Source organism: Labrus bergylta, chromosome 4, assembly GCF_963930695.1.
Source record: "Labrus bergylta chromosome 4, fLabBer1.1, whole genome shotgun sequence".
In the NCBI taxonomy this organism is placed as follows: Eukaryota; Metazoa; Chordata; class Actinopteri; order Labriformes; family Labridae; genus Labrus; species Labrus bergylta.
In genome coordinates, this window is record NC_089198.1 from 25,126,912 (window position 1) to 25,147,444 (window position 20,533).

The 20,533-nt window shown below is 39.8% G+C and overlaps 1 protein-coding gene across 1 annotated transcript; it reads right to left on the reverse strand.

The window, feature by feature from the left end:
- Positions 1–455: 455 nt before the first annotated feature.
- Positions 456–18,569, reverse strand: kiss1ra (KISS1 receptor a). The gene is made up of 5 exons (XM_020635277.2): positions 16,764–18,569; positions 12,513–12,637; positions 4,611–4,746; positions 4,287–4,525; positions 456–2,929 (listed from the first exon to the last, which is right to left on the reverse strand). The coding sequence occupies exons 1-5, from the start codon at positions 17,014–17,016 to the stop codon at positions 2,552–2,554; spliced, it is 1,131 nt and encodes a 376-aa protein (XP_020490933.1). The 5' UTR covers positions 17,017–18,569; the 3' UTR covers positions 456–2,551.
- Between the last annotated feature and the right edge of the window lie 1,964 nt (positions 18,570–20,533).

The window sequence follows — 20,533 nt, forward strand, 5'->3', positions numbered from 1 at the left end:
ATCATGCATCAACAGTGATCTGTTGCACCGTTACTATTTTCTTTGAAGCTGCATTGAATTGCTGAACAATCAGAACATACAATTAAAAGACTAACTAACATTGTCACACTCAGAATACAGGGAATACTTAAAGCTCAAACTATACATGTTATTGACAACCTTGGTTTAACGGATGTACATTATGCTCTGTGGAAAAAGTTGCAGCACATTGAACATACAATGCAAAAAAAAGCAGATATTAGCATTGAAATAAAACATGTTCAGACATGTTTTGCTGTGGCACTCCGATGAGAATAAATGGCTTTGTGGTGCACTTGATGAATAAAAGTCAAGAATGATTTTTCAGTAAACTAATAACTATATATTTTGCATTGAGGTATACTTATAAGTTGTTCATGTTTATACTTAAACATTTTTCACATTTATCAACATCAAGTTGATCGTTGCTGAAGTTCTTTCCCACTTCTGTTAGCAAAATGTGCCTAAAGGTTGTTTCAATTAATGGCAACCTATGGCAACCAAAAGCACTCAGGTTTTCCTTTCAAGACACTTTGGTCTTAACTGAATGAAGCCCTGATGATGGCCAGTCCCACAGGATTTACAATTCAAATAAGCATTGCATTAGCAGATTTTCTATGGGCCATAATTGTGGCTCTGATTCTGAATGCCACTGTGTGGGATGGACAGAAAATGACTGCAACTACAAAGTGGAGAGCTGGCTTCAGCTCTTTACATTTACGAACAATGCAGGCTGTATGTCCATTGCCTGAAAGCTGCTCCATGAACAAGCTCTCCATCAAAGTGCTCGCTCAAACAGGGAACATTAAAGGCCGCACAGGTTCTCTCCACATTTTTGCAATCTTATCCCCCTGACAGGGTCACAGAAAGGTGTTTCTCAGAGAGGTGGCAGCTGATCTAGAAAACAACACCTGGTTGCATCTTTTGAAAGTCCATGTCAAGTCAAAGTCATAGTCAACTTTATTGTCAATTTCAAAATATGCCAGACATACAGTGGAATCGAATCATGTGCACGTGTATGCATGTTTCCACAGCTTTTGTGAGTGCTAATGTACTGATGGAAGGTGTTATTGTGAAAGTGTGAATGTTTATGGCTTTGACAAAAAAGAAAGGTAAACAGTGTTCATGTTTCACCAGAGGTGAACCCTCTTACAGCCAGCTCCTCTCGTCACACCTGGGATAATCACAACTCTGTGGTATCCTAAACTCACTCTTTTTTTCACAGCTGGTTAAATGTGTGGAAACAAAAATCAACAAATAACATCCTGTTCTTTATTCAGGTGGATGTTTTTAACAAGCCTCCAATGTAAAACTAGGGCACCAGAGATGAATGAACAAATTCTCCCAATTGTCAGGAATGGAAACATTAAAGATTAAAAGAGAACAGTAAACGGACACTGTAACGTCACATTAGTTAAATCCCACTTAAATTATATACAGCTATGTACTTTGGCTAATATGAGACATCCACATTATGTATGAACACTATTTACAAATTGAGATCTCATAATTTAAATAAATCAAGTCTATTTATTAAATTAGCACAACAAAACTGCAACCATGGGTTGATTGGCTTACCTCAGCTTTATTCTACAACAGGTCTTAGATTAGAAATGATCAAGTGGAGCTCTGTGAAAAGTCAAAACAAAACCCTGTAAATACAAGTTTCTGTGTTTTTATGCGTTAGCCACCTTTATGTGTTTTAGAGTTGCTGGTCCTACTGCTTCTAGTCTTTTTGCTAAGTTAAGATAACAATTACCTGTTTTAGTTTTACATTGAGCACTCAAACATGAGACTGCAGGAGAGAGAAAAAAAACATACTTTCTGAAATGTCACACTCCCTCTTTAAAAACTGAACAGAGCTTGCTGTTTCAGATACAGAATGTGTCTCTACTGTAGTTGAGAAATGAAACATTTTAGTTCTCTTTCTCTTGTGATTGGACGACAATAATGTGTACCACATAAATTAACATGTCAAGGGCATCTTTTCAGAGGTATCAATAGTCCATTAAAAATGTAACATTCAGTTTTACATTCTTGTGTGTCTTTGTATACAAATGATGAATCGCTTACATCAAATCAGACCTTGTCAACCATGATCTCACAGGGGTGAGGATTCTCGCCAGCAGTTTTCAGGTTAAATTTCCATTTTTGTCATCAGATGTGAACAACTGTCCTATGTTATTTGGCATTGGCGTTTGGCAGCTCAATAAATGATGTTATGTGCCAAGTCTTTGGCATTGAAACAGATCGAAACAGACTGTGCCAAGCACTGTTAGTGTCCTTCCATGTTATGACTCTGTGTTTCTCCACATCAATACTTGAATTAGTTGTATTTATTAACACAACTCAAATACGTCTGCCCAACACACAGTCTTTCATTCTGTTAGAGATCAGCCGGATATATTAAGACTTCGACAAAGTAAGCTCATTGGTTTAAAAAAAAAAAACCTTCAGTATTTATATTTCTTCTTGGAGCGATTTCCCTTGGTACAAACAAGAATCTCATTCTTCTCATTTTGAATTGTCAGATTCAGTTCAGTGCATTGTTGTTGCCTTCCTCTGCAGCAACAAACTTGATCTCAGCGTTGGCAGTCCTTGAAGCCATGCTGCTGTCTCTCACTTTGTGCTTGAACAGAAAAGGAAACGTTTTCCTGAAGGACTTTTGGAAGGTGGCCCCCATGAAACCGTACACTATGGGGTTGACTGAAGAGTTGGCGTAGGACATGCAATTGGCCCACGTCTTGATCTTGTATGTGGCGTAGTTTGGCCGGTAGTTTGGATAAAACGACTGGAAGAGGACAAAGATCTGTATTGGACCCCAGCAGATGGTGAAGAGGAGGACAATTACAACCACCATTTTGGACACTTTGCTCCTGATACTGATGGTTCTCTCAGACAATAGGTTGACCTGCGAAGGACGAGATGAGAGGAGAAGAAATATTTTGTGTTCAGATAGAAAGTAAAGCAAACTATTACCTTGCAACATTTCTTTAGCGTTGACCACTGAACCTTGTGTCTTTTTTTGCTGTTGCAACAAACAGCTAATGTTCAAACTTTGCCAGTTCACACTTTAGCCATTTGTTGCAAGCTAGCAGAAGCTTGTAGAGCTGAGAGCCAGCTGGAGAAAAACAATGAAGAGTACTTCTTGTGGCTACTGTGGGGCAGTGTATGATTAAAAACACTGACATAGCATCAGGGTCAAAGTTTATATGATGAGCGCATTAGAAATACAGATGTTCATACATAGTCTCACTACATAGCAGCCTCTACCATCAGTGTGTGAATGGGTGGGTGTGACATGCGTTGTAAAAGCACTTTGAGTAGTCAGAAGACTAGAAAAGCGCTACATAAGCTCAAGTCCATTTACCATTGCTCAGGTTGTATGCCAGTTTAACCTGCTCCTTTGAGATACCATCCGTTCACTGTGATGACTTACATCAGGGCAGTAGAGCAGTGGTTTGGAAATATTTACACATCAAGCAAATATGGAGAAACATTATGCTCTAATGGCAGTCAGTATTTTTGTCCCCCAGATTACAGTCCATTATTCAGTCCCCTTTAAGCAATGGTGGAAGAAGTATATTACTCAAGTACAGTTTGGTATGTCAATGCTTGAATGAACCTTAAAACTAGCAATAGCTTAATAGCCATGACAACTTCAAGCCAACTAATCTCTGGGTTTACAGTAATGCTAGCTTGGAATTGGTAGGATGCTTAGCTGTAGTGACTTGTCTCTTAGCTAACTAGTCATTAACATGTGTTTTCTCTTTAACTATGGCCCATTTCCCCTCCTGATTTGAACTATAATTTTTTTTTGTTTAATTATCTAAAAGGAATGGTTGAAATGCTAACAATTTGTCAAGTTCTTTAGACTATTTGGATTTGTAAAACAGGAACACAGCTCTACAATGTTGATGACAATGCTGGGAAATGGCAGTCACAAGAGTTCTTAGAGCTTAATGTAACATCTGAGTGTTACGTGAGTAATTTCTTATTATGAGCATTCCTTTGACGGAGAATTATTATAATTAAACGATAGATGAAAGCTGCTTAAAAGACAGGTGCTTCGAAAGACATTTTCAAAGCCAGTGAACATTGAAAGAATGAAAAAAAGCTTTATAAAAGGACAGATGACTCCACCATGTAGAAAATACCTTTTTAACTTTTTAATAGGACGTCATTTAGTTTCAAGAGCATGAAGACAAATCTTTATACAAAGTCAAGGGACTTAAATTAAGCAAAAGCAAAACAAGCCCTGTCCATACCTGATAGTTGTTGTCTACAGGTTCAACTGTCGGCTGGCCAACCCGCTTCACCATCAGGGTGTAACAGAAGGAGATTGTGAGGACAGGAAGCAGGTAGGCAGCAATAAACTGGTAGAGGATGAAAGCCCTCTCATGTGTTTTAGAAGGAAATCTCTCCATGCAGTACTGCCTGGGGCCATACCAGTAACCCTCCTCTATACGCTGGTACATTAGAATAGGTGTGGACAGGATGAAGGACCCTGGGAAAGAAAAAGACTGCGTTGTTTTACATCATATTTTTCTTATGAAAGTCAAAATGACAAGTTCAAAAGTGCAAGGTTATACCAATCCAAATGCAGACACTGACGATCATGGCTACTCTTGGAGTTCGGTGTCGGAGAGATTTCAGAGGGTAGACTGTGACGTAACAGCGATCTCCGCTCATAGCTGTCAGGGTGATACAAGTGGCTTGGACTGTCACCTGGGAAAGACAGTTATACACATATGATGAACACACTAAATATGTAACAAGCACCACACATGAGTGTTAGGGAACTAGACTATGGATCTATTGTCTTGCTGCAGTTAAAGTTTGAAATATGTCTTTAAAGCCAGTTTTTTAAACCAATTGTATTCTTTGTTAACATCTAGGTCACAAAGACAGATGTGACATGAAAGACTTAAGATGTTACCCTGATACAAGGGAGAAGGAAAGCGTAGTCTGAATCAAATATACAGAAAAAACAAGTGTTACTTTGATAAGCTGTTTCCAACTGTTCCGACTGACACAGATCCATTAGTTTGGTGTTTTGTATACAGCATCTCTGTTATTATATGCAGTTTGTTCTTTTGTGAAGCCCTTTGGGTTGCATGTTTTTTTACTTGTAGTGAATCCAGAATCTCCTTTGGACAATCAGTATTTTAAAAAGACTCCTGTGGCATATCTAAGTGTTCTGGATGTAAAATGTCAGGGATTATTTTCAGCAACACACAGACTTAAAGCTACGAAATAATGCTCTCTTCTAAGCTTTTAGAGCCATTTGGAGTCAAAGAGAGCCTTACAGTACCGTATGATTTTATTTCAAATTGTGAATGTTTTAATCAACCCTAATCACAAAGCAAAGTATGAATTTAAGCTCCTTCTTCGCCCTCAGGAAACCAGTTTTTAAGTTTCTCCAGTCAGAGAACACATCCAAGATTTTGCCAATACGCTCTCATGCTCTTAGAATAAGGAAGAGAGAGGGATGAACATTCAGGAAACAGAAAGATGGTAGGAAGCAGATGGGAGTGTCACAAACTGTAAGCACACAGGGAAACTTGACCCAAATGAAGGTGCATAAATACAGACAGGCTAATGCAGCAAACAAAAAATATGTAATGACAAAAGAAGAGCAGTTTACAAAAACCAAGAATGATAGGCAGGCAAACCAAAAGCTGCAGGTACAAAAAAAAAACAGCGCAAACAGATAAACCAACAGCAAAAACTCACACAATGACTTGACCAACTAAAAGGGAAAAGCGGCTGGCTTTATGCTGCTGAGCTGACAAAGAAAATGAAAATTAAATGTGAGAAACAAGACATAGGTGAAACTGGTAAGGGCAAGGGAGTAAAGCAGATATGTAACACTGAGGAAAATAACCACAAAATGAAGCAGGAAACACTAAAAACTAAACCCATGAATTTGTCAGTAAAGATACACAGGGAAGCAGGAACTCGAGGGCAGTAATTGATCAAACAGGAAATGATATATGAACAACTATATAAATACCATTCTAAGCAACTCATGACATGGAGGTGGCATCTGTGATGAGTTTTTTTATTAGAATATGAGAAAATGTTAAATCTATTTTTAATAGGGTTCAATGGTGCTTGATTGAGTTTTACTCTGACTCATCAGTGAAATCCATTTCCATATATATTCAGATACAGTACTTGAATGGTAAATGGACATGAGCTTGTATAACGCTTTGTTAGTCTTGGGACTACTCAAAGTGCTCAAAGCACTGGCAAAGAATATCACATTCATCCATGCAGACCACATGCACCACATGACAGCAGAGCTGTTATGTAAAGTGTCCATCAGTATTAACTAATCCAATTCATGCACACAGCCGATGAAGCAGCAGGAGCCATTTGAGATTAGTATCTTGCCAAAGGACACCTCGACATCAGACCCCCGACCCGCTGAGAAACTAACTGAATCTGCAACTTTGCCACAGCCATTGAAGGTCATGACTTAGACAATCCACTTCAAAATTCTCATTATCAGACCTATTTTATCTTTTCTCTGCAGATAAAAACAATATTACTCAGCTCTCACAGTCATCATGTTTTACTGTTGAGGATGTACTGTTTTCTTTCATCACACACCTGTACATTGGTTTTCAAAAGAGTAGGAATACAATAAGCCATTTGATAAGCCAGGATAATAAAATAAGCCATATTCTTATCCTCTAAAAATAAATATATTTTTAACTTCAAATGCAATGCCCGCTGCGGATCATATTACTTAATTATCTGTAGGTAAACTAATCTGTATTACTTTTAAAGTATGTGCAGCAGGGTGAGAAATGAGAGGTCATAAGTTTTCTCTCTGGTCTTTTTCAAATAGGATCTAATTTTGTCCCTCTCTTGTCTCTTTCTCTGTATCTCTTTTTCTCTCTGCAGCTCTTCTGTGCCACTGTGAAGCCAGGAACCATTACGCTCCCGAGGTTTGAAGCACCACATCAGTGTCTCAAATGAAAGAGAAAGAGAGGGGTTGAGATGGGTTCAGTATCGAGTTCACAGGAGATGTGGTTACCATAATCTTTCAAAGACGCCCAGTGAAAAAATATATACATTTCATCATATATAATGCATGTCTTCTTTAAACCCCTGCGTGCCAAGCTGCATTAAGCCTACTTTAGTAGGTTTTCATCCTAGTAGCCGTATAAGGAGAAGTATTCACCACTTTATATAAGTAAACATCATTGAAGTGACCTTCTGGCGAGGACTTCGCTGTTTAAAGCGATTGAACTAGTGTGCAGAGTGCTGTATAAGAGTCGCTAGTGCCTAAAACTTGCATTTTTGCCAAATATCTATTTTTTTTCTCCGCTTGTCAGGTGACATAAACATGTGTTGTTTTTTTAGAGATGGATAATGATGGAGCCCACGCTGCAGCTCCACATTGTGTCCAATGGTGGCTAATCATCTCTTTTTGTCCTCAAAGCCTCCGCGCCGATTAAAAGCTATGAATAGAATATGGAGTTAAAAACTGAACAAAAGCAACTTAATTTCCATTAAAAAAGTAGCTTGTTATATATTAACTCATCACTTATTGAGAAATTAAGTGCAACCTTAAATTTGACATCCATCATCAGTCTGCAGCAGATTTTCACAAATAACAATTGCACGATTTATAGTTTTGTGTTCACCCTCGATTGATTATGGATTGATAATGCCCCATATGGACAAATAAAGATCTAAAAATAATGTCTGTTCGAAGTATGGTGCTAGGTCTAATGATGTCTTGCAGACGATTTTGGCTGTGGGGGGTCACTCAATAAGTCAGTAGGCGACAGACCCAGCAGCATGAGACACAGATTTCTGATTCATGCATTTCAACACAGTTTCTGTTTTTACAAATTATGGAAATTCAACTGTAATTATTCTAAGATATAATTTATCACCTGACATTAAAAAATTAAAAACATTTTATTATCAGTGTAATTTCTCACAAGTAAAATCCTGTTTGTATTTAGTTTTGAACAAACAAAGAAGGCATTATGCTGACTCAACATTTCTATGAAGTACCTGTTCCTTCACAGCTATACAGTATACTCGTTTGTGTTATGTGAATAAGTACAAGAAGTGCAATGTGTAATTGACTTTCACAGAGATTGATGAACCCAACAATAATGGATCTGTACACTTGCTGTTTCCCTTTGGTTGTTTCTATTGAACTGTAGAAAATTTGAGCGACTGGTGGTCAATATTTCCTTGAAAAATGTGCAGGACTGAGGCATAACGGGCAGTCAGTTCTTGTTACAATCATTAACCACTAATACCATTTCTCTTACACAAAAAGAAGAAAATGGCCCTTCATAGAAACACATATAAATGTTTCATGCATATGTACGGTGATTAATGACTTAAACAGAACAACAATGCTTTTGGGGAAATCTGCCAGACTGACACTTTTTTCCATTTTTCAATTAGAGGGTTTTGGTCAGTCTTCATCTTCAGGAGACTTTACTTCACCAGATAAGCCTAAAATGAATGAATGCGTCTCTGTCTTTATAATTAAAATGCTTTTAGCTGCTCTGCCTCACTGCCCCTCTTCCTGGCCTGTCTCTCTGACTGACATTTCACAGTTTTATGCACAAATTAGCAGCTTCATACAGTCACTCTGCATACAAAGGAAAATGTCATCTTTTTAATCCTGACAGATTGTCTCCTCCTCCCTGCTAGCTTCAGAATGAAAGGTACAGTTTTAACCTCTTGGTCGTTTGAATTCACCCCATATTTTAGTCAATCTGGGTTTCTAACTCTGTATCCGGACAGATTTTCATGGATTGACAAACTGCTTAACTGAACTGAGGTTGAGGTAAACCCAGCACTTCGTTTAGACCCTGTCAAACCATGCCCGTTGAGCATACTTCTATAGACTACAATTATTAGTGCATTAGTACTTACTGTAATTACAGCACACAGAAAAATATCTGAACTTCACACCATCTCATTGTCACATGCTGATCGTTTTAGGATACTGTAATGGACTATTATCCATTTAGAGGCTGCATGGAGGAACAGGGGAACAGGCTGTGACAATAGACTGGCTGTAACCTTTGCTTGGCTTCTACTCATGATGCATTTGTACCAGAACAAAAAATACCACCTCAATTTGCCCTTTCTGGTTTAATTGCTGTGTTGTATGTGTGGTAAGTGTTACATTTTTGTCTTAGCAGGATTGGGTGCAGCCAAGGTAAAGTGTGAAAGCAACAAGTTGGTAGGTTAACATCAACACAATTTAGCCTGAGAATGTCAGTGTTTATGGATGTTTCAGCCCTCAGCCACACCTCCTCTCCATGTGTTTGTGACTAAAGTCTGTTTTGGAGTGTCTCTGTGGGTGTGAGAGAGTTCACAAACCCGGATAAGGTGTATGTCTTTTTATTTATGCAAACTATTGATTTGCCTCATGAAATGGGTTGTTCACTGAGACTAATCCAGTGAGAGATGAAAACAAAACTTGTCTTGTGGAGCATTTAAGAATCTTTCAGCTCTTTATTTTGTTTTTACAGCCCACCACCACCTTACTTTGGTCCAATATCGAAAATCTTCCTTCCCTTCTGGGTCAGCTCATCGTCAGACTTTCGCCTTTTGTTTAAATCTTTTAGTTTGAGTCAGCATTTGGGTCTTCCTTGTATTCAAAGTCAAAGTCAAAGTCAACTTTATTGTCAATTTCAAAATATTCCAGACATACAGTGGAATCGAAATTGCGTTTGTCTCTGTCCCGCGGTTCAATACAACCAAAATAAGGTAAAATAAGATAAGGTAAAATAGATAAAATAAAATGAGGTAAAAATAAGATAAATAATATTTACAGTAATAAATTCTAAATTGTGCAAAAGGTACAAAATGGTAAATAAAATAAAATAAAATTTAAAGAAAAAGTAAACTTGTGCAATATGTGCAATGTGCAGTAAACTGAGTGGACTTTTGAATAGTTAGCTTCAGAGTTATTAGTCCAGAGTTCTTGGTGGCAAACGGGAGGGGGTTTCAACGTCCAGTGTTCATGGGGGCAGAGGGGAGGGAAGGAAGAGAGGGGAGAGAGTTAAGCTTCCTGACAGCTTGGTGGAAGAAGCTGTTTCCCAGTCTGGTGGAGCCGGCCCGCAGGCTGCAGTACCGTCTCCCCGATGGCAGGAGGCTGAAGAGGCTGTGTGAGGGGGGGTTGGGGTCACGCACAATGCTGGTTGCTTTGCGGGTGATGCGGGTACCGTAGAGGTCCAGAAGAGAGGGGAGTGGGACACCGATAATTTGTTCAGCAGCCTTCACTGTGCACTGCAGGGTCTTGCGGTTGGCAGCAGTGCAGCTCTCAAGCCACACAGTGATGCAGCTGGTCAGGATGCTCTCGATGGTGCCTCTGTAGAAGGAGCACATGATGGATGGAGGGGCTCGTGCTCTCTTCAGCTTGCGGAGGAAGTAGAGGCGCTGCTGGGACTTCTTGGCCAGTGATGTGGTGTTGGTTGTCCAGGAGAGATCCTCACTGATGTGAACCCCCAGGAACTTGGTGCTGCTCACTCTCTCCACAGCAGCACCATCGATGGTCAGTGGGGGGTTAGGAGTGGGGACTCTCCGGAAGTCGACAACAACCTCTTCCTGAACGTCGACAAGACCAAGGAGGTTGTTGTCGACTTCCGGAGAGTCCCCACTGTCTCTGCACCACGTGGCCAGTTGGCTGACCTCCATCCTGTCGTGCGTTTCATCGTTGTTGGAGATGAGACCAACCACTGTTGTGTCGTCCGCAAACTTCACAATGTGGTTGCTGCTGAAGGATGGAGCGCAGTCGTGGGTCAGCAGTGTGAAGAGCAGGGGGCTGAGCACACAACCTTGGGGGGCCCCCGTGCTCATGACGGTGGTTTTTGATGTGCTGCCGCTGACCCGCACTGTCTGAGGCCACCATGGGGATGGGGTTCAGTGCAACTGGTCGATAGTCATTGAAAGTGGATGGTGAGGGCTTCTTTGGAACGGGTATGATGGTGGTGGCTTTGAAGCACGACGGAACAACAGCCTGACTCAGAGAAGCGTTGAAAATGTCTGTGAAGACATCTTTGAGCTCCTCTGCACAGTCCTTCAGCACACGGACAGGAATGTTGTCTGGACCTGCAGCCTTGCGGGTGTTGATCTTGGAGAAGGTTCTCCACGCTGGCTGCAGTCAGGCACAGGGTCTGGTCGTGGGGAGGGGGGGTGGTCTTCTGTGGGGGCGTGCTGTTGTGTGCTTCAAACCAAACACATACCTGCTTCAGAACTGGTTTGGTGACTTTAACCCTGGGTCTGTAAGCTGGCATTAGCATTACACTGATATGGTCAGAGTGGCTGATGTGTAAATCATGTCCAGAATGTTACCTTCTCTTGTGGGAAAGGTCATGTGTTGGTGGAAGTGGGGTAAAACCGTCTTGAGATTTGCATGGTTAAAATCCCCAGCGATGATGAAAAATCCGTCTGGGTGGGCTGTCTGTTGCTCACTGATGGCGTTGTAAAGTTCCCAAAGTGCGTCGATTCTATCAGCATTGTTGGTGGTGGAGGGAATATACACAGCGACCAGCAAGGTCGCTGTTATCTCTCTCGGTTGATAGAAAGGACGGCACTTTACGATCATAAACTCCGCCAGCGGTGAACAGCGTTTACATACCACAGTAGCATCTCGACACCAAGCATCACTGATGTAAACACAGACTCCACAACCTTTCTTCTTTCCTCCTTTAATAAGGATTCTGTCCGAACGGTAGCATGTGAATTGTTCAAGCTGAACGGCGGAGTCTGGGATGCATTCGTTCAGCCAGGTCTCTGTGAAAATGTACGCGCAGCCGTCCCTTACGTCGCGGTGCGCAGCTCTCAGTAGCTCTATATGGTCCATTTTATTATCCAGAGATCTTACATTTGCCAGTAGAAGAGTTGGAAGAGCGGACCTGTGTGGTGTTTTAGCCAGTCTCGCTCTTGTGCCTCCACGTTTACCTCGCTTTTGTTTCCGCTCGCACTGTTTATGTTTACGTCTCCTCTCCGGGGGTTAAACCGGCTCGCGAAGCAGTCCCAAAGTTTGAAGCTGCACTCACCATCAGAAGGTGATGGTGAGTGAAAAGGTTTAAGTGGACTGAAGGAGTCAATATTGCCTCAAGTCAATGTAAAGAATCCAACAATTTGAATTTGGATTGAAGCTTGTTTGAGACAGTGCTTTACCATAGTATAAAAGATCATGAAGACATCTTTGAGGTGATCAAAAACATTGGTTTTGATACAAAGCTGACTAATGCAATCAGCGCAAATTAAGCTGCTGCTGGAGAAAGAGTTTTGATTGTTCAAAAGTCCTAATAGTCATTACACTAAATCACAACACTTACTCCAGTATGTTTAATTGAAGAGACAATCAGACATGTGTGATTAAAATCCTTGTTTCCCTTTTTCAGACACAACACTTTTTTGCATCTGAAAGTTTACTGAGCAACAAATGATTGACATACAATTACAAAGAGTTTGAGTCATGTGTCTACCTGCTGAAGAAAGGCGACAAATTTGCACATGAAGTTGCCAAAGATCCATCCAGGGAGAGGATAGAGGGTGGCGGTGAAGGGCACACAGCACACCAAGAAGATGATGTCAGTGGCAGCAAGGTTTGCTGCACAGAGAGAAAACAACAACAACGGTGATATCAGGAGTACAGTCTGCAGCACAGTGTTTCAAAGTATTTCACAAATAGTATTCCACAGTGTTTGTCCATTCCCTGTGCAACATTATAAAAGAAATGTTCCTTTGGTTTGTTCCTATCAGGGATCGAGGTGCTCTGAAAGGACTGCGAGAAAAGATTTGAAATAGATCCCTCATGTTGAAGAGAGGAGCTCATTCCATTGTAGCCCAAAGCAGGAACATAATAACAGAGCAATAAGATGTGTTCCAGTGAGGACGAAAAACTAGAAAGAAGAAACCGCAGCTACAACCACATCCCCTCAAAGTTTAAAAGCATGCAGGTACAAAACACAGCTGAAAAAAAAAATCTTTTTTATGATGACAGAATGACAAAAATATATTGAGACAGATTATGGTTTGGGAAGGATGAAAAATGAATGTTGATTGGATCATAATGACCCAATGTTTAAGTAAGGGGACTTTTTTCTTGTTGACAATAACAAACCTAGGGTAAAGAAAAGGGAATAGTCATCATTAGAAACAGTTTTGTAGCTACTTGCCAGGAGGCTAAAGGCCTGCCTCAGCTCCACCTCTTTGCCTTGTTTCCAGGTTGACCAAAAGTCAGCTTTAGGCAGCATTTCCAATATGGTGACCGCCATTATTGGGCTTCAAAACTCGCCTCCAATCAATGGGTCAGCACAACTATGTTCGTGTTTTATCAAGTCTGTGGCTTTAACCCAATCCCATATTCAAAAAACTGTTTTTTTGGGGTTTTTTTTTGCTTAACCTGAATCAGGTCAATTGCAAAATGTTAGAACAAGGGTTGCTGGAAGGAGTCATTTCCCCAAAAAATAACTTGCTTATTTGTATGGTTCCCCAGCTACGTTTTCACATGAACTTGCCTAAATGACTGATAAAGATATTCATCTGCAGTCTCATAAAAAATAATATCTGAACAATTAGTCCTAAAGCAAAATGTGTATGTAGTATTGGGAATAGGAAACTTTTCTGGCTATTTTTGACCGAACATTTACCTGACTCATCCCAATTTGATCGAAAGATAAACAACTAAAAAAGTATATTTTCTAAACATGAGGCTCTACACCACATTCCAGAAAAATCTGTATCCAGACTATTTGGACATAGTAAATGTGAACAATTGAAATTGTTCTGCTTGTTGTATTTTGTAAAGTAAATTGAACTAAACTAAATCCCATACAATTCACTGTCTGTCTGGAACAGATATGGAATGACAGCTGTTGGTGTGAACTGTAACAGAGTTAAACCTCTGTGGCTTTGTACTCTTCCCCACAGTGTTATCATCCATCTGGAGTACATAGAACAGAAAGCAACACCTGCATAATCTCATGCAATCCATTGTAACTACAATGTTGTACATGTTCCTGTTGTGTTTAGTTTATGGAAGCTTTTTGACTGAAGAGTTGTTTCTGTTTCTACCAAAGGTGTCATGATTTGGTCTCATTTAGTTTTGTATTTCAGCGTTTAGGTTTCCATGTTTTAATTTCTCCTGTCCATCCTTGTGTTGCTTGTTTCCCTTGTGTGTTTGTTTCCTTAATGTTTCATAGTTTAGTCTTTAGTGTTTCCTGTTTTATTTTGTAGTTTCTTATCCTTGTATTTCTTTCTTCTAGTGGTAATGTAAAGTTCTGTGTGTCTTTAGTGTTTCATGATTTAGTTTGTAGTTGTCCTCAGTGTTTCTTGTATTGTATTCCTGCCTCTGTGTGTTTCCCTCCATGTTGATTACCCTGTCGGTTTTCCTCGTGGCTACCTGTGTTATTTACCTTTTGTGGGTTTTTTCAGTTTGGACTTTTTGAATACTAAGTTTTGTTTGCCTTTTGCCTTTTGCCTTTTTGTTAAATGAAATCATTTTTGTTATTCTGCATTTGGGTCCACCTCCCTTGTTTTACACACTGATCCATGACAAAAGAAATGCTTCTGCTTGTGTTTGTTGATCCTAATAAGGTTACAATTAAGTGAGGTAAATCTAGCGCATCTCATTTCAATGTCTATGAGACTACTTCAAAATCAACAAGGTTAATGATGATGTGCTTAAGGCGCCAATAGAAAATAAAAAGCCCTTAACTGTCAAAAGAAAAACCTGACAACAGGTCAAACTTACAAATACAGACTATTTAAAAAACCCACAGAATAATTTAAATTCACCCAATATCTTTAAATCACACTAGCAGAGGATGCAAGATAAACGTTGCAGTCTGATCGTGCTTTCTTATTTCTGTGTCTGTCATAGTGACAAATACACCACACACATCTTCCTATTTGTTTTACCAGTTAATCTCATCATACACTAAAGAGGCTAGGCCATAATATTGAAAGGGTGTGCAGATGGTGCGGGTGCTGATCTATTGTTGCTGAATATTAAACTGTTTCAATGACGGGTCCCTGGGATATTATCTAAGATTGAATTCTTGTCACACTCAGATTGCCAACACGGACAGAAATTGCCTCTACGCAAGCTCATTTACATATCTATCTCTAGGAGACAAGCATTCTTTCTATTGTGATTCATCATTCTTGTTCTTATCTTAACCTCATATAATAAATCACCTTGTGCAATTCTTTAAGAGACAGGTGACCACACAGATCTTTCACACACGCTCTAATTGACTTCAACAACAAAAATCATCACCCAAGTATCCAGTCTGTGAGCACAGAAAACCAGAAGAAAGATGAAGCAATTGTATGATTGATGCACTCCTTGGATTTTGTATTTATAGTGAAGAAAAAAAGAGATTAAAAAAAAAACAGGAGCAACAGATGCAATCGATTGCAAACAGTTCATATAGTAAAAAGGACACCTTTACATTCTTTACAGAGAGACATATTTCTGTCATGTTTCCCACATCGTCTCTATGTATTGAAAATATCATCTCCATCAGTCCCCTTGTTCTGTAGTCAATGTATGTATGAGAACACTAGCTTCGCAAAATGTTCATATTAATAATCACTGTTTCTTGCTCACAGAGGAGTCAGCTCTTTGGGTCCCACAAAAAAAAAAAAAATGGCAATGTTGACTTTCTATTCTATTCAAGACAGAACCATGTTCTCTTCCCAAACATAGCCAAGTAGTTTTGCTTTTTTTTTTACCTAGTGAAACTGTGCTGACACAATATAAACACCCTGCTCACTGAAGAAACAACACAGATATCTTTCAAAAAATCTACAGTTACTATCCATCATCCACTATGTTTTATAGCACACGATAAAACAGAAAGGTCTTTATTCCAATGCACTCAATTCCAGATGAAAGCATAAAGGTATTGAATGGAAACCCAATTAATTGATATCTTATTTTGTGTAATGTCCAGGAACTCACTACATACTGAGTAGTCCTGGGAGAACACTTAAAAGATTGAGATAATTGTAATACACTTTTACTGCAATTTCTATGATCTCTTTGGTTTGTACCATGTTAACCTTCTGACAATAAAACCCTTTAGCTCACAACACCCTAAAAGTCGACTGACCTGCACAAATTCATTCTCCATAAACATGTGTTTTTCAACCAGCTTAGGATTGCCCTTAAGGGAGTCTATGAATTTTTTATTCAGAACACATCAGAATAAATCTCTTCTGCTGTTTTGGCATGAGGGAGAACTGGACATTCTTTCCCTCAGCCATTTCTTAATTGGACATATGGAGAGTATAGTTCTTTTGAACCCAGTGTTGGCATGCAATGAATCGATTCTGCAAAGATCAAGGAGATGTGCATCAAACATACTGTATATACGATCCATTTGAAGTTGATGCATGCTGATATGATGCATGATAATGGACAATGAGCTTTTCTATTCTTCTGACAAGTAAAAGTACTTTTACACTGCTGCTATGTAAAGTGACCATCACAAGTAATTAAACCCATTCATATGCTGCCAACAAAGCAGCAGGAGCACCTTGGGGTTATCTGAAATATCTCGACCTCCTGGTTGAGAGACGACCGACTCTAGCAACTGAGCCACAGCCGGCAACACCTTGAGCCACTTATTTTAAGTATGATGTGTTTTAATCTATTTTGCATCCATCACAAAGATTCCATCAAAAACCAATACAAATCAGAAACACAAACTTCCTCAACAACTCACCTATGTAAAAGTTGGTTGCTGTTCTCATTTGCCTGTGTTTAGTGATGACATAAATAACCAGAGAGTTTCCAACCAGACCGACCAGCATGATGAGGGCGAAGAAAAGAGGGACCAGCCAGGCGTCCGTGAGGAAGGGATGTTGGTCTCCTTCCTCTTCCTCATCATCCCCACGTCTTACCAGAGAGAAGTTTCCTTCCGAGCCGTTTATCCAAACTTGATCGGTGGAGTTCCAGAGCTCCTCAGAGGTGTGCATGGTGAATGTACGGGACGGTTAATTTTGAGGGCAAAAAAGGGGAAAAGGTACCAAAGAAGATTTTTGGAGGTAAATTATATCAAGTAAGTACAAGGAATTTAAAGAAATGGTCAGTGGTCCGGTGCCCTCAGGTTAAGAAAGGACCCAAATGCAGATAGCTGAAATTCAGGAGAGAGTGGGGGGAAAGAAATTTAAAAGAAAACTAAATTATGAGAGAAAAAGTTTAGGAGAGTGTAGTAACGAGTGTACAGAGGTGCAGGGGAGGAACAGCTCAACAAGGATAATCGGTGGAGGAGCAAGTGTGTCTGAGTAACAGCTATTTCAGGCAGGAACAAAAAAAGAAAAATGAAAGCAGAGAAAAGTATTCAAGGTAAATGCAGCGGCATAGACGTGGAAGATGCAAAGTAACAAAGGGGACGGACAATTTGACGAAGAGATGCCTCAAGTTGCGGGGATGTTCCTTTCATTGCAGCCCAAAGCAGGAACATGATAACAGAGGAATTGGATTTCTTCATGTGAAGAGGACTGCAAAGACGAAAGAAGAGAAAAACTGCTTCTTTTCTTCAGATAGGAAGATGGATGAAAATCGTTGCTCTTCTGCCACCACATCACCTTTGAGAGCTTTACAGCATGCTTTGTTTCTGCCTGTAGGCAGTCTGGCGGGATTAGTCCATAAGAAGAAAAGTGTATTCTGAGAGCAGACAAACGTCCTCTGCGAGCCTCATCATCAAATACAGAGAGTAAATAGTCCACTGACTCGCAGCTCCTTTTTCTTGAGTTTATTTCCAGCTTTCTTTGTTCCTCTGTTGCTGAGGTTGAAGTGTTTCTTTCCCTTTCTGCTTTTAACGCTCCATCAAGTCACTTGATTCCAAAGAAGACAGGCTTGTGAGGGAGCTGAATTTGTCCTTCAACCTCGACAATATTGCGCCTGACAAAAAGCTTTGTATTAAAAATAAAGAATAAACCTCAAGCATCATCCGTTGTTCATTCTGCAAGCAGCCCTGAGCTGACTGCAAATTATACTTGAGCAAAAAACAGCCTTGACTTAACTCGAGCAGAGAGCGAGGGAGATGCTCCCGGCTTGTAGTACCAACAGAGCAAGGACACACAGACGCAGTGAGGAGAGGAGAACACACACACACACACACACACGCAGTCTGAATGCACGTGGGCTACTGCATGATTGTGGGATAAATAGCTGATGTCAGGGTCTCCTAGCAACGTTATCCCCTAATAAATCCTTCTTTTTGGAACAATGTGGCAAAAAAAATGTTCTCTGTCCATCTCCCTCCCTCATCTTAATCTGCTCATGAGGGATTATAATAACGTAACTCCTGCAGCGTACAAAGATCACATACCACCACACAGAAAGAGAGTACGCTCAAAAAAGCAACAGTACCATGTCAGGATGCATCTTTTGTTTAAGCTTTGAAGCTTGAAATATTTGAAAAATGTATTTCTGAAAAAACATAATACAAGTATGTAGCTATTAAACTCACACACAGATCATGATTAAAAATAAAGTTGATTCAAACTGCATTTTGTGTAATATTTCCCTCTATGTTTGAGCTGAAGACCACCAAAGAATGGAAATATTGTAGTCTGTCTCCATTTTAGGTGTGGCATATTGTATGGTTCACGATAATACCTGTATATTTTTTATTAATTGAATTAAGTGATTATATATATGTATATATATGTATATTGTGATAATGGCAACATCCCTTCTTGACGTCAAATCGTTGCGCACTCAGTGCAGTGCAACAACAAGCATGGCGGAAAGTGAAAGTACCGACTCTGCGCTGGATGAGTTAGTTCCAAAAAGGGGAGCGACTTCATAGTGTGGAATTGGTTTGGTTGCAACAAATCAGATGTAAAACAAACCATGGTAATACGTAAGGAGTGCAAGAAGACTAACAAAAAAGGGCAACACGTCACACTTATTTCACCACTTCAAACCTAAGCACTCGAAGGAGCACAATATAACTGTGCTTCAATTTTATGCTAATGAAAATTCAAATTTTCTAAGTAATTTTCAATATTTTTTTATATCCTCAAAGATATTGTGTTATATGTTATAGCAAAAATACCTAGAAATATCACTATATTCTTTCAGGACCATATTTCCCACCCCTAGTCTCCATCTCATGAAGCCGTATCAATCCATATATCCTGGACTATTTCAATAGTTTTATCCCAGTTCATCCTGCTTTTCTGCTGTGCAAGTTGATGTTTTTCTGTAGGATTGTGTACCTAAATACTGGACCTTCCTGTCTACCTGTTCACCTGTTTCTTGTTACCAGTTTGTCTACCTGTCTATCTATCCATGCCTTCAATTAAATCCTCCTATTTACAATATGTGACACATCTGCCTTTCATCCTCTGTGCTTGGGTCCTGCCTTTCTGTCTAATCCTGACAATTTGCTTCCTAGTACCTGTGTAACAGCCTCTACCATCAGTGTATGAATGTGGTGTGCATGGGTGAATGTGACATGAAGTGTAAAACTTCTTTGAGTAGTCAGAAGACTAGAAAAGCGTTATACATGTGCAGTTCATTTACCATTTACCATTTAGCCAACACCCGGCTAACTGGCGGTTTCCACAGGATCCTTGTGCTTTTTGTGGCTGCCGTGATTTAACCACCATGTGATTTTGACCAGGTCAGTTTCTTAAGCGTTAGCGCAGAAGAGTACAGCCATCAGCAGTTGGACTCACACAGGTACCCAAATCACAGGATAACTACAACATAACAGCAGATCTACAAGATCCCTAGGAAGAAAGAGAACAACCTGTAAACCGAAGACGAAACACAGCAAAGTAAATAGAAATGGTATGGATCCTGTGGAAACTGCGAGTAAGAGCTGGACCTGAGGCGGCCAGCCTTCAGTGCACTCTCAATGTCACTCAAAACTGCAGGTTTTTGTACTTCCACATTGGCTCTATTTTTTTACACTGGAGGTTGCCGCTTGGTTCTACAATTTGCACATGCATTTTATGTACACAATTCTACTAAGAATGTTCTACCGGTTGTGAGTACCACTGCCTGAAACCAAGACAACAAACTCTATAGGCTCCCCAGCCCCATAGACTCTAAAACCTAACCAGAGGGAAGGAGAAAAACAGTCAGAGGTCACCTCATTAACTACTTTTTTTATTTTAATTTTTTACATTTTGTTTATTTAGTTCTGTTGATAAATCCATTTATACACAAACCTCACCGTCTCTCCACCTTCAATATTGATGGTTTATATAAATAAACTATATAAAAACAAGACAAAGTACTTTTTTTGGGTGGTGTTTTGTTTATATTTTATATCATTTCTCCTGGATTTTATCTAGTTTCTCTCTGGCCACATATGTTAATGTTTCTAAAATCATGGAAGGAACTTAATTTCCCATGACTTCATTGCAGCTCATGCCTTTCCTTCCTGGAGCAATTGCTGTCCTTCCTGGCCTAAAGTATGCACATATTTCTTCGAGGTCGCTGCCTTAAGGCCAAGTGTTCAGTAATGTGATG